The sequence below is a fragment of the Pteropus vampyrus genome, unplaced genomic scaffold (genome assembly GCF_000151845.1).
Source record: "Pteropus vampyrus isolate Shadow unplaced genomic scaffold, Pvam_2.0 Scaffold11, whole genome shotgun sequence".
In the NCBI taxonomy this organism is placed as follows: domain Eukaryota; kingdom Metazoa; phylum Chordata; class Mammalia; order Chiroptera; family Pteropodidae; genus Pteropus; species Pteropus vampyrus.
This window is the reverse complement of record NW_011888792.1, coordinates 6,073,972-6,089,693: the sequence shown is the minus strand read 5'-3', so window position 1 is coordinate 6,089,693 and position 15,722 is coordinate 6,073,972. Positions and strand designations below refer to the sequence as shown.

At 35.8% G+C, this 15,722-nt stretch overlaps 1 protein-coding gene across 1 annotated transcript in view; it reads right to left on the bottom strand.

Moving 5' to 3' along the window:
- LOC111731501 overlaps nt 1–15,234 on the bottom strand; it is a 404,500-nt gene extending 389,266 nt beyond the window's left edge. The window contains exons 1-2 of the mRNA XM_023523163.1: nt 15,192–15,234; nt 10,062–10,154 (exon numbers count right to left, since the gene is read on the bottom strand). Of these exons, the coding sequence (XP_023378931.1) occupies nt 10,062–10,079 (18 nt within the window). The 5' untranslated portion in view covers nt 10,080–10,154; nt 15,192–15,234. The remainder of the gene's footprint in view (nt 1–10,061; nt 10,155–15,191) is intronic.
- Nucleotides 15,235–15,722: the final 488 nt, after the last annotated feature.

Sequence of the window (15,722 nt, the reverse complement as noted above, 5' to 3'; positions counted from 1 at the left end):
TTCCCCGTAAACTACCATGCACACCCTCAGAATGAACTGAAGGGGGCAATATTTACCAAGAAAATTCGGCAGGCAGTACTTTGGAAATAAACATGGGGACTTTGAACATTATTTGAGACACAAATTGTTTTTATTTGCCAGCTGCCGCTACCATTATACACACAATACGCAATGCAGAACTACTAACAGAAATGAATTTCAGATAGCACGGATCATGGTATGGATTATATTCATATATTATAATAATAGTAAGTTTTTGTCCAAAAAAGTGCACTCTAATAGGTCTGTCCCAAGTTCAGCAAACTATTTCTTTTTATTTTTATCAAACTATTTCTTTTTATTTTTATCAAATGCAGACTTGGAAAGTCCCTCATGTGATGAACTTTGATTGTTTTCATACGCCAAAAATGATTTCTTCTTTCAATTAGGTTAATGTGGATAGTTAGTATAGGTAAATCAGGCTCTGTGGTGCCTCTCCTTCCAAGAGTTTTTTTTGTTGTTGTTTCAGGTTTCTTCTATCCCTTTATAGGGAAATTCTTGCAATAAAATCTTAAACTTGTGCTACAAAAAGTAGTCATCAGTTTATGTCTAAATGACATTTGATAACAAACATATCAAATGTAGGTTATTATTTGGGAATAAATATATGTGAATAAATGTGAATGTGAGTGTGTATGCATTTAACTTCATGTATGTAACATAGCATCCAGTAAAATAGAGTGATCAACTAACATCTGTACAGGGAATTTTGGTTACCCTGTCAAAAATAAGACAAACCAAACATATTATAAGTATATATATGCTCACTTTATAACAGTAACCACATCACCCTAGTTTGCCTGTTTCAGAAAGTTTGTGATTCTTCAAACACTTCTCTCTGCCCCCGATAACTCTAGTCTCCCACATCTACTATGGCACTATTCATTTTACTCTCCAATCTAAAAGAAAACCTTTGGGAAAATTTGAGTTGGTAGTATAGTATAGATGAGGTATTATCTGAAATAGAGTTTAGGGAGGTTAATATAGATACATATATTTATGGGGGGTACTCAATAGCTGTATGTCATATGCACATAAAATTCTATATAGACATTTCTATATAAATGCAATAATATAAACATACATTATCACTACTACGAAATAAATTAAGCTCTCTCCATAGCTTAAAATGAGAAGGTTGGATGAAATTAGCATTGGAAAGAGCTTACTTCCTAATCTAATACAATCACTTCAGAAACCAGGAATGAAGATTTGATTGTCCAAGGACAAAGAGCTAAAAGACAGAGTCTAGATTAGGACCCAGGTTTGCAGAAACCTGTTCCATGCTTTCTCCACCAGAAATGCAGTGCATCGCTCCTAGAATAAAAACTGTCCCATGACATTTGCTGTCTATAAGTCAGGCCCAACTGCTCAAGGATCATATTAATGATAAGACACATAAAAAAGCTGATGTTTACGGAACCACAGTTTCCATGTATACAAGTAATGAAACTTCTACTGATCAGGAAGGAATGCAGAAAAAACAATGGAGATGAAGGCAGGAAGCATGGGGTGGGGTGTAGACTTTCATTAAAGACAAGGTAAAAACATAGATGTGGAGAGGGTGGGCAGAGGGCTGGAGACAGGGAGCTGGATCCTTGTTTGCTGAAATAAAAACAAGAAAACACGTTTTCTGTAGGTTGCTAGGGACTCACTTTCCTTCTGCCTCCCTTTAGTATGTTCTTTTGAGAAATCTTGATTTCCTTTCCCCTTTTTTTTCTCTCTTCCTATACCTGCTCTTCATTCCCTTTCAGCCCAACATGTGTTCGTTTTTATTACTTAATTCTATTTACTCGATGTTGAAATTATGTTTATACTGATTTCACTTTATTTTTATTTTTTTTAATTAGGAAAGAGTTTAAGAATTGGCATAGTTCTGAATTGGGTCTGAATTGAAAAATTAAATTGTATTGTATTGCAAAAGAATTTACTTTAAAATGAAGAGCCTCCTACAACTACAAATTTAGAGGTTTGCATAACATTACCGAGACATTTTTATTCAAGTATTTATAAAAAGACACAATTGTCACAGTTATATAAACCATCTGTTTATCATTTGAAGGGCAAGTCTAAGACACATCTTTTCTTTCCAGCATGATTTTCCAATAAATAACTTGCCTTGATGATTTGTTCTGCCCCTGGAGCACTGTAAGTCGGCTCAAAGATCTTATGTTACTCCACTTAACATTAGAAGAGGGATCAAGTTGGTTGCATATTAGCAATGGTCAAGGCTACAAGATTTCTTATGATTATTCCTCTGCACATGTTGATTTCAAAGACAGTGGTAAAGTATCAATCCCAGGCTCAACTCAAAACTATGAATATGTGTTGCTTCGGGCTTAGGGACAATCTTTTTTATAACACACAAAAAAGAAGACTGCCTCTTGGAGAATGCACACGTTTCAAAGAGCTGATGTCCTTCTCCAAATATGACACTATTTGCATTTGTATATGGTTAGAAGCCTTTCCATACTATACATTAATGGAGTTCTTTCGTTTACTGCTCCCCTTGATTTTTATAACTCTAACTCTGAGACTCCTTTACAAAAGTAGCTTTTCTTCTTTACATAGTATCTGCTGTTAAGGCTTCTCTTTCCACTGCTCTGTTTGTCCAGCCCTTCTAATGCTGCACGATAATTAAAATAAGCAGATTTTTAGTCCCCTCTCACCTTTGCTTATTCACCATCATGAGAATAAAATTCCCTATAACTACTCCTTTCCAGAATACATATTGCTTCTGTCAGACACTCAAAAGAGATGTATATATTACTGTTATAAAGTTATATTTAAAGATTTGTAAAATGATCAAAAGGAATTTTCTGAGGTTTTTTTTTTTTTTTTTTTTTTTTGGTCTTCTTAAATGAGGTTTATGAATTTAAGAAGCTTTCCCACAACAGAGCATGTCAGGTTATACTTATCATCTGTGAGTCTTTGGACTCATAACGTCAGCAAATACGTAGCAACCCAACAAAGCAAGCAGAAGAGCAATTTGTTCTGACTACAAAAAGTGTTGAATTACTGCAGATTATTACAACCATAGTACATGTATTCATGTGGGTATTTTCATGCAACCCCTCCCTCACAATCATTCTCAACAAATTTATAAAGTTCATGAGTAATGAAAGTATCTTTTCTTTTTCATAGAATTCTTTGTATTCACTTGTCATGTATCTCTCCTGTGTGAAACACTTTTAGGGTTTAGAGAAACCGAAAACTAAGAGAGAGAGGATGATCTGGAAAAAGCGACCAGTGAGTTTTAAATTAGATGAAATTGGTAGGTCTTTGGAAGAAAGGAAAAAATAGAATTTGTTATTTACTGGAATCTAACCGCAGTGGTCTGGCTGCTTGAAACTAAGTTTTGAATTATTAATGCTAAAAAAGATTTTCTACAAATGTACCTAATAAGAGTAGAAGTAAATGAATATAAGTTGTACAGCAGGTTCTTGAATAACTTAATTTTGTTCAATGTCGTTTCATTATAACATTGATGAAATGCCATAGGAACTTAACTCTTGTTTATATAAATTAGCATATGGTAAAATTGATTTTGTTATTTGTTATTTTGCTTAAAGTTGCAGAACCTATTGATAATGTTAAGTGAGGACTTACTATAGTCTTTAGTCAAAATATATACATATCTTGGTTCTTTATGACCTTGACTGTGACAATGTCTTTTAAAAATGGGAGTGTATATAAAGAAAAGAAAGCACAAAGTTAAAACAGCACAAAAATTACATAAGCACTAGAAGTTAAAATAGCTGTAGTTAGTTCCTGTGAATTGGTATAAGAATATATACTGTATTAATGCTACTTCCATGTTATATATACAGGTATCTCCCACTTCCTGAAAGTTCGCATTATACCACTTTGCTTTTTAAAAAAGACCCACATTAGTACAGTAAAGACTTTTTTTTCATACAGGTGGAAATCCTCTTCGTATTTCTTTTGGTTAGCAACAACAGGTACTAAATATGTGACATAACACAAACTTTCAGAAAGTGGGGAATACTCTTTGCTTTATGTCATTTTGGCTTATGAAAGTTTTCATAGGAGTGCTCTACTTTCAGATAGAGGGAGAAATCCATATATTGCTGAAGGAAAGGGTGGCACACACAGACTTATAGTCTTTGTGGGGTTTTTCTGACCAGTTACCATTGACTTCTTATGTGCCCAAAATGAACCAGGTGAAGCCAGTGTTGCTAACTGTCAACACCTGGCCTGTTAGACAACTATGACGATTTTTAACAGAATCACTCCTTTGGAAAGACCTGGCTGAAAACCTTTTTATTTCTAAAACCTCTTTACCTAATACATGTTTCAGGGTTCTTAAAAGTCATCTTAGAAAAAAAAAAATAATGAATATCACTTTTTCTTAATTAATGTGGCTATAAAAGACATTTGACAAAAAACATTTGCCAAACCCTACTCTAGATTGACTAGAAAAAAAAATCTAACACTTGTTTTGTTAACCAATTAACCTGATATTTCTATTCATCCTTATTACTGTATTCTCTAACACACATATATACATATATAAATATATATATATAATTTTGCTTTTTAAATTATGTAAAATTTGATGCAGAAATCTAAAACCAACACAAAATCAACCTAGAAATTGCATGGACCTACATGTGTTTTTAGACTGCACTTCTCAGCAATCCTCTGAAAGACAGCAGACCTGACATCTCCTTTCCATACGTAGTCATCAGTCCCAGGCTGAATCAACCCATTACCAGGGAATGTGTGGTTTCACGTCCTGGTTTTTAATTCCAGAGTCTTTCTACCTAGTTATAGTGGTTCACGTATGACCAAAAATAATAATGAACCATCCATTATGGGACTAAAATCAACTCTTGCTTGAGGATGAAGACTGAGGTACTTATATGAAAACTAGCTTTGTGAGAACTATAAAGTCTGGCCACTAAACAATGATGTACCCTTTTCTATTTAATGAGAGGTCAAGCCTTATATTAAAAGAAAACATTTTCTCGCCTCAACCATACTGATAATAATAAATCATGGTACAAAATGACCTTCTTTGTCTGCTAACATGCCATTTTACTTTTCTTGGAGAAAAGTTCTGAATTTATATTTTGTGTGATACTCTTTCCCTGTCAATGAAACAACTAAAGTTGCCTTTGTACAAATTCCACAGAGACCTAAAACTGTACTCATATACATCTGCTCCTTCAGTGACAAAGTGGACACATTCACACGTTTCTGTTGAGATTAAGGAAGTTATCTGACCTGTTGGTAAGTAACTAATCTGCCCTGAAAGAGAAAGTATGAACAATTTGACACAGTGAGCAAAAATAAGATTTCATTTACATAGCAGGACTCATAGGAAATTAGGGAGTAGGAGAACATAGCTTAGCAAAAGTTTTTATTTTAACAATAGCTATCATTTGTCCTTTGAATCTTACAGTCTTTATAATGATGATAAATATATCTTTGCTTTAGGTTACCCATTAGATTGGAAGACAGAATGGGAAAAAAAAAAAAAAAACAAATTCCGTTCTACCAGGTGGTTTTAAGCTAATATATTGTTGCAGGCTAGAAATACAAAAAGTATCTTATTAAATCACATCGTAAATGACCCACGTAGAACAGTTTACTTTTCATTAGCAAGGTGAGAAGGTGTGGGACCAAATAAATCAAAATGAACAAGGCATTAACTGTTCCTCCCATGATATCATTTTAAATGTGGAAGTAAGGAAGGAAACACAATTTAAAGAATGTTTTATTGGTGAACTCATTTTTTTTATATTTAGAAAGAAAAACTTCTTCATGCCTCTGGGAAATAGTGAGCCTATTATTTTATGTGAAAAGTAAAATTTAAAAAAATACAAAGTTAGATTTATGAAGTAAGTCCAGGAAATACACTAGTAATTTACTCAAAATAATAGAAGTGCAAGAAAAAATTTTAACTTTCTAAAATAACTTCTTAATAACTTTGTACAGTGACAGATGGGTACTAGACTTATTGTGGTGCTCACACTGTAAAGTATATATAAATGTAGAATCACTATGTTGTATACTTGAAACTAATATTGGATGTCAATTATAATTTAATAAAAAATTCCTGGCTAAGAAAATGATTATTTCTCATACAAACCCCAATGCCTGCAAAGATTAACATTCAGAAAGCAACACTGTCTACAGTATCTTTTAGATTTATAATGGAATAGATTTCACAGGAATATAATGGCCATCATTACAGTATATTCTTTAGAATACACAATCCTGGAAGCTGACAATAACATCTTGAAAGACAATGAGATTCCCAGAGTTCAAATATCTCTTCCTTAAGTTTGAATAGGTGATATCACCTAGTTAGTAGGTGTCAGTGATACATTGATTTTTGTAATGTTATAAAGCAAGTAGATATGAGCCTATGACTTGGTCCTCTACTAATTTTTTTCTAAATCTTATACTGAATAATGAGAACTTAGGAGAAGCTTTTGTTTTCTCTATATTAAGCAAAATGATCAGTGTCAAAACTGTATCACAAATAGTAATCGACTCTGCCTCTTTTACTATATAAATAAATAAATAAATATATATATATATATAAACTTCCACTTAAGTAATATATATATTACTTCCACTTAAGGAATAACATACTCCCTTTAAGATTTGGCTTAATAAGAATTTCTCTCCCAGATAAGAGTAGATGCATAAGCAGTAAAAAACTGAGCAACCACATGGGAATGTAACATAGTAAATGGGAAAATGTGTAAACTTTAAGGAATTTAGATCCAGGGTTGATGAGAGCATACTAGATGGAATCAAACCCAAGCAGTTTTTCTTAGTTATAACCAAATTGTTGGTTGGCATTTATAGACTGTATGACACCTTTTAAAGAAATTTTGAAAGTGTCTCCACGTCCTTTCAAGTCCTAATTAGAAATAAAAAGGGTTGTGTTATGTCTTAAAAGAGAAAGTAGACAAAAGTTTGAAACTACTAAATGATGTCAAAGAAGAGAATTTTACTCTTGAATCATAGCTCAGGTCACCATTTTGATGAGCTACAGTTAATGAGTAAAATATTCCTTAGAAGTGAGAAGATTAGGTAGGTAATTCAGGAGGCTTGCTGACTATATACAAAAATCTGATCATGTCACTTTCTTGGTTAAAATTTTTTTATCAACATTCCCATTCAAGTTAAAAATTCTTTACTTAGGTAAATATATGGAACTTTCTTTACCAAAGCCCCTCTCAACATCTCTCAATCTGCCCCTCATTCTTCTATATCTAGCCCATTGCAAAGCAGACAGCACCACATACACACAGGCTGCAGCCACCTGAACTATACTTCTGTGATCTCCACAGTGTGACATGGTTTTAATTTTGTCTCTGGGCCTTTGTGTATGCTAAGGATAGTCTTTATCTCACTTTTTCCTTGTTAACTTCTCATCCTTATTTGAGGAAGTCTTTCCTGAACTATTTCTCCAAGTTTAATCTAGGTTCAGTAGGCATCCTTCTATAAAGCTTCAGTAGCTTCTTGTTATTTGTTGTTTGCTTTTGTTTTTTTTTTTCAAAGAGTATAGAAGTATATGTTATTTTGAGTATTTGAATATAGATTTCCATTACTATAAGCATGTGTCCATGTCAATACATCTACATCATGAAAAAGGGGAAAGTATATAGCTAAGAATCTGAGGATTAAGCTACCTGAAAAGATCATTTGTCTGATTAAAAAGGTAAAAGACTACATGAGTTATCCTTGTGGAATAATATTATAAATAACTCAGTCAGACTGTATATAAATGATGATTTTGTAAAATATCTTGGAAAACAGGCACTAAGGCAAAATCTATTAGTTGTGTTTACCTTCTGAAAGCATGTAACCTAAAATATCGTTGTCTTAATTTGAAGAAGGTGTGGGTGTGGTCAACATGTAAACAGGGGTCTGCAGACCAACCTATGTTAGAAAACACAATGAGCTTGCTAAAAATTCAGCTTTCTAGCCCCACTTCAAAATTCTAAATCAGAACCTCTGAGACTGGCTTCATGGGCCAACATTGAAGCCAGTGTGCTTGGTTTAATGCTCTGCTATTACCATATTAAAATTCTTACTGACTTTAGAGCAACAGACTTCACACTTTTATTTTGCACTATGCCCAGATAATTATGCAGCTTGTCCTGGGAGTGGGCATCCACTGTAGGTGATTTTGATTCAGATATCTGTAGACAACACTGTGATACACACTAAAAGTTGAGAATAATTGATTTTTAAGGTAAAAAAAAAAAAGGCAAAGAAGAAATGTCACTTTGGGCATATTTATCATCTAGGAAGAAGGGGCTATGAACATAGAGGCAACAGCAAAACCATGGGATAGTAACAATGTCATCTTAGAGTTCATAAAAGCCCAGGAGTGAGACTCAGAGGAAAGCCAAACATAATATTTATAGGAAAGAACATTTTCAAAGTACTGAGACAGATGAGATTGTTCATTTGGTCAGAAGTTCTATCCGGAATATTGCTATAAAAAAAATCAATGAGTCTAAATTACTATAAGCTTAATGGGAAGTCTTGACCAAATTTATTAATCAGAAACCAAAGATCTTCATGGATGAACATGTCCTGAGCTCAGACATTTAAGGTTAAGAAGATAGAAAAATACCAAAGACAGAAAATCTGAAGGCCACAAAGACCTGGAACATTTTAAAGTTCTCAGGACAAAATAACAGGGCTTTTAGATAGATTAAATAAAATAAGAAAATTAGAGTCAAAATCCAACACTGAGAACCTTGTAGAAGAATCCGATGAAATTATTAATCAATCAATCAATCAATCAATTCCAAGAAATGAAGCTTTCCCTGACCCAAATGGAGCCCACAATCTTCCTGTAAGAGAGAGTAGTAAATTCTAGCACAAATATTAGAGACATTCATTTAAACCAGTGTCACCATGCTAGGGTAATAGCAACTATAGAGACACAGCACAGAATACAGAGGATTCTATATAAACTTGTAACTCTGTACTTGTTAAAATATGGAAGTGCTGCTACCTTAGGCTGCTTCAGATAAAACAAAACAAATAAATACAAGCAAAAAAAAAAAAAAAAAAAAAACCCTGTGTTTAGCTAGTGTTCTGTAGCACCAAAAAAACATTTCAAGTATTTCACTGAGTTCTCCCAAACACAAATTAATCTCATTAAGTCACCTCAACAATTTGTTTGAACACCTGTGTATAAATTTTTAGTTTCAGCTTCACTGGTTATTAACTGGCCTTGATTCCTGGTAAGTAGTATTTCTTGGCTACATAGCAGAAGTACTCATTTGCACAAAACAATTCACACCCCTTAAGAAAAGACTGCAATTTATGACAAAATATATAATGTTAAGCAACAAAGCAGAGAGAGATTTATTTGTATTCTGTTTTGTTTCTTTTTCTCCATAAAGGAAAATAATTTTTATGCTGGCAAATCTAGAACAAACATCGTTAGGAGGGATAAAGTACAAGATATGTACAGAGATAATAACGGAGTACTTTACAGATTTAAATTAATTCAAGCTTTCAGGCCCAGATAAATTCTGTCCCAAGATATTTAAATGACTTGCAGATGTGATCAAGGAACTACTGTTGTTAAACTCTAAGAAACTGTAGAGGAAAAAAAAAAAGGCCCCTAAGGTCTAGGGATGGACAAATGTTATTTTCTTGTCTTAAAAGTGGGTGTGTAGATGAGCAAGAGAGGAAATTAATTTTTAAAATTATAAACTTAATTCTTGAATAATGGTTAAGTGGTCTGTGAGAACTCCCTTGAATGTAGAGAACCTATCTGTGTTGTTCAACATTGAATCCTCAGGGCCTTAGTAGGTACTTAATATTTACTGAATATTAATTGATCATTTAGAAAGGAAGGTTGTGCTTGAAATCAGAGTGGATTCACTGAGAAAGAAACTTACACAAGTTGCTTAACTCTCTGAGACTCATTATGGTAGTAGGAAGAACAGACCAGATTATGTTGTGGAGGCAACCCCAAAATCTTGAAGTCTTAAATCAAAATGACTTACGTTTTGTTCACACTTCATGTCTTCCTGATGGGATGTGGCCTCTGCTCCATGCCATCCTCAGTCCAGAACTCAAGCAGACAGATTAGGTACCATCTGAAGTGTTGGCAATCATAAAGGTAAAGAGGAGAGAAAACCATGTGAGAATGATAAACCTACTGATACAGCTTCCACCTGGAAGTGATTCACACCTCTGCATGCATTTGATTGGTCTAAAAGGTCACGTGGTCATGCCTATCTTCAAAGGGTGGGGAAGGAAGTGTAATCCTACCTTGTACTCAGGAGAACTAAAAATACATAGTTTAAAATACCAACGGCTCCATAGTTATCTATAAAATGGAAATTGTTATAGCTATTACTTATAATATCTGTTATAATGTAATTATAATATAGCTATCTGTTATAATAGCTATCTTGTATTTTTTTTTTTTACAAGAAATGGCATAGCACTTTGTTTTTCTAAATCAATTTAAATCTAATGCTGAGCCACCAGTACACAAGCTGCTGAGTAGTAATTTAATTCTAATCCTGGTTTTGAAAGAATAGCATAGTATCTCCTTAAGTTTGCACAGGTATCCAAAGAACTTTCACCCAGCTTTGAAAGTTGGATTCTCTACTCTTCTTTATATCGTGGTCACAGCCAAGAAATAAATTGTCCGATTCTGTTTGAGTCATTAGAAAATGGGCTTTTATTGCTATTTTTGTGCTTAGCTTGGGCACAATTGTTTGGAAGTAGAATGGGATCATTGTGAGGTTAAGCTTCGGCCAACTGTCTAGCCACCACGACTGTATCTTGCAGCTGCCCTTGCTATTCCTTCCCCACGTTACACGGGAACATAATTCTCACCATCATTCACACACATTCTTCCATACTCTTAAGGAATCTTTTATGTTCATAGTTCTGCCCAATTCTGTCTACACACTCCATAACTACCTACCTCTCTTTTCCAAAAACTGGTCTCCCTCCCATCCCACTCTGGAATGAACTGACTTAATCCTTTAAACGGATGTTTTAAAAACAGAGGTGGAGAGAGGAGGTTGTGGTTTAACAACTTCTACTTTACCCTTCAAGACAACAAAAGCCAGGCCGAATCCTTGTTAAGAGGAAGAAATATAGTGGGAACAAAATGCAAATTAGGGACTCAACAAATTACGTTTAATAATATGTCAAGGTAATATTTTCAATTTGGTAATTAAATGAAAATGTAAGTAAAATCAAATATCATAACTGACAGAGTAAGCTTTCAATAAATGACGCTTTCTACTATTATTGTGAAATCACTCTAATTAGCCAGATTTCTGAGTTTAGAACAGTTACTTGGTTAATTGAAGGATAATGCAGTCAAAGTGATTTTGCTTTATGGATTGGGGAAAATAAGCACTGTGTTTGTAGGACATAGTACATGGAATCTTACATCTAATTCTACAACTTCATTTTATAAATGAGAAATTATAATACAGGAAATCTTTCCTTTAATAGTTATAAATTTTACATTGTTCTCTTTGATAAGTATTACTATCTAGTTCTATTCTTGTTTTTTTTCATTGTTATTTTATAATTTTAATATTATCAAAAATAAAACAATGGGTATCTATGTGTTTATCATATAACGAATTCTCATCTGAAATTATTTCTAATAACCTAAACATTGAAAATTCTACTAGGCCTCCTTCAGTTTTATTTAATTGGAAATCATTTGGCCAGCAAAGGAATACCAAATCTTATATTGCCCCTTGGAGGGATTTTTCATTCCAGAGGTCTTTTACAATTTAGGGCAATGCACTATGGCAGCATTTAAGATGAATGAGAGGTATTTATCTTCCTTTGGTGAAGTACAAACTGGGTAACTGAGAAAGGGGAGATTGAAAAGAATTTGGCAACAGTATATGAAGAAGGCTCATTCTCAGGTAGTTCAGTTTTAGGAAAGACTATATTGATTCACACATTGTGGGCCCTTGAAAAGGACCCGGTTGAAAGACAACAGCCCTTGAAAAGGACCCGGTTGAAAGACAAAATATACCAATGGAATTTTTATAACTTTAAATCATTTGAGTTTGGTTTGAGCAGACACCCCTGGAGTTCTTACGGATTAATTTAAGAGAACCATCTAGCAACGCACTTTGAAGTGTATATCCCTCCCAATCGCTTAGGAAGGCTTAACTCAATTACTATTTGAAGGATTCCATTCTGTTTCTCAAATTTATTATACTTACTAAGTCCACAGAGAAACTTGAAATCAAAATTGACCTCAATTTATTATCAAACTAAAGGGTGACAAGCAATTTCAATCTTAATAGTCTGAGAAATAAGGGTCAAAAATCTATAAACTTTCAATCCTGACCATAGCTTTCAACCCTGCACCTCATATCCACTTTCTGACACTTGCTAAAAATGTCGCTGACTCACTAAGTATCAGAACCAATAAATAGTGAAGAATGATTCTATTGAATTCCTGTTAAATGTTATTTTTTTTTAATTTTTACTTTTTCTATTAAGCAGTTTGCTCCAGTTGTTAGAGATGGGATGTTAATAAGTTCCGTGCTTCCATGTATCCAAAGAAAATGGGTAAAATTATCAGTTTTAAGATTCATGTAATATTATCCTTGTGATAAGGCCTAAGAGCAATTTCTACTACTCTTGTAAGCCAGGAAATTATCTAAGTAACAGAATAGCAAAACAAATTGATTTGATTCCAAATCAATGAGGTTTCTCTCCAGAGTATATCAATTATAAAAAACTTTTTAAACAAAATAAACAATTTTGCTTCCTGACATTTTTGATCATACAGAATAAAGCATGGATAGCTGAAGAAATTACTTTAAAAATAAAAGTTATACAATCCTGAGCTACAAGAAATAAGAAAATCTTGTGGTCCTGGTAAAATGCTATGATACAGCATGAATTTTGTTTTTATTCAGAAATTTAGGCCTCTCTACCACATTTGCTAGCATTTTCTTTTATCAATTTCCGACCCAGCTTTTCTTTTTATCATCTGACCACGATGAAAAGCAACAGACAAATCATATTAAATAAGTGCAAATTCATAATAAAAAAGGTGAAATGTGAAGTGGTATATTGAAATGTTGTTTATAAATTAGGCCTTCCTGTTTTGAATTTAATACTGGTTGCTACAGATTCGAGGTTCTGAGGCAAGGGGTATGAGGCTCAAGCAGTTGGAAGAAAATGCGGGGAGCTGTAGGCAACTGTGAATTAGCCCTTTATTCCAGCAAGGGCACAGCCAACCATGCAGAGTGGAGGCGACTTTTATACACAGGTTAAATAATTGTGGCACACTGTCAGAGAACAGAAGCCCGTGCATGTGTACCAGGCACATGGTTACAAAAAGTGGAGAAGTGCTGAGTCACTTCCGCCCAGAAGCTGCTAAGGGTGTCAGGAGGGACCCTGACTACAGCCATCTTTCTTTCTCCTCGCATTCCACCCCTTCAGGGTTCCTCCCTTACACCTATGTAGGCTTGGCAGGTGAGCACTGCAGGAGGGCAGAGCTCTGTACCCAGATGCCACAACAATACAGGGAACAACAACATGCCACCAGTAGGTAGGCTCCACCTTCTAGGAGAGCTAAGACCCAGTGCCAGGTGGACGTCAGGCCTGCCTACCACTCCTGCAGAGGATCCCCAGTGAGCCATTAGACTTCCTGTATTTCCTGGGAGAGACCTGCCACGGCTTATGAGATGTTGTGCCAGTGGTCCAGGATATAAATGCAACATTTAGTGTGGAAATGGCACAAGTGCCCCTGTGGGCAGCCGTTAAAATGTCCAAAGCCATACGATTTTGCAATACTGCTTTTCTCATCTGATCTACTTCATCAATTACCAGACTGAGGGCTTTATGAGTATAATTCAAGGCTCGAGCAGTATGTTCTGCCAAAGCTGTTCAACTACCACATCACCTGCCACAGGCAGAAAGATGGCTAAAGGGCACCATGGGGTCCATTTAGTATGGACATGTTGTGAATAACATGCATCCCAATTTGTGGGAGTGTCTGTCACACAGCTGCTGGTAAATATGGGAGTCCCTAAGTACAGCAGCCTGTCCAATTCGAGGCAATGTAGGGCCATGCAAACAATAGCCCAGTGGCTATGTCCACCGCCATAAGGGCATAAGATGCCTCTTGAGCTTTTGGAAGAGGTCCTATGTAATCTCCCTGCCACATGGTTAATGGGACCTTTCCCCTTGTTACTTGTGCATGTTCCCATTTCATGCAGTGAGGATGTGGCGTATCCTGGCTGCATACTGGACATTCGGCACAGGCATCTGTGACATCCTCCCACTTCAGGGGAAGGTTCCACTGTTGTTTTATCGTCCACATAGCTCTAGCACTCGCGTGCTGCAATCGTCTGTGGAGCCAGGGTGCCACGTCATTTTCTAGCCATTGCATGTGAGAGAGGACATCTGCCTCATCATTTCCTGGAGTCACCGAGGGGACATGACCCATAACATGATAAATAGTAAACAGTTACATCCTTTTCTTGCTCTGTCTCTCAAAGGTCTTGCCACATGGCTTGTCCCCATAAGGGCCTATGGCCCACTAGCCAGTTTTGCCATTTCCACGTAGGCAACCATAATGTCAAGCCTTTATACACTGCCTAACTGTCAGTACAAATAGTTAATGGGCCATCTTCATGGGCTATAACCATCCCATTGCCCGCAGTTCAGCCCATAGGCTGCTTTGGCCTGTACCTGTATCAAAATATGGTTGGTAGCTGGTTGCACCCCTATACTACCCACTTGGCTCCCTGCCCCCTATTGGACCCTACTAGTAACCCACTGGGGTCCTAGTTCATTCCAAACATTCTCATAGGCCCCAGCCATATCCTTCTGCTGTTACCTGCAGTCCAACTCAAAGGGTTTACCTGGATCTGCTACTTGTAGGGCTTGGGCTTGTTGCACCACCTTGGTGGTTGTAAATACCCTCTCTGTTTCATCCCAGTCTCAAGTAGCTCTCTTCTTGATCAGGCCATACAACAGTCATGCTAGCTGTGCTAGGTGGGTCACAAACACTCTTCAGTACCCCAAAAGTTCAACATAACTCTGCAGTTTCTTAACTGTAGTGGGTGGTAGATTCGCTTGTATCTTATCAATTATAGCATCAAGGATAACTTTTGTCTTACCCGACCAGACAACAGCCAAAAATTTGACAGATAAGCCAGGTTCCTGAAACTTGGCTGCATCTACCACCCAGCCACGTTTTCAGATGCTGCAACAGTGTCAGCACTGCTTGTCCTAGGTCTGTAAGGGAAGCAGACATTAACATGATATCATCGATATAATGAAACAATTCCACTGTTGCCAGTCGGGTCCAGATTGCCAATTCTGGGCTACCAACCCATGGCAAATTGTTGGGCTATGCAAGTAGCCTTGGGGTCGTACCACAAAGGTCCATAATTGGTCTTGACTTTCTGGAGCTAAATCTATAAAGAAAAAGCATTAGCCAAATCCAAGACATAGTGATACGTTCCCAGTCTTATAATCAGTTGATCCCTTAGATCATGGGTGGATGGTACCATTGCATGCAGTGGGGGAGTCACTTTATTCAATTCCCAATAGTCTATAGTCATCCTCCATGAGCCATCAGGCTTCTTTATTGGCCATATAGGGACATTATAAGGACTATGAGTGGGGTGCACAATCTGAGCTTTCTC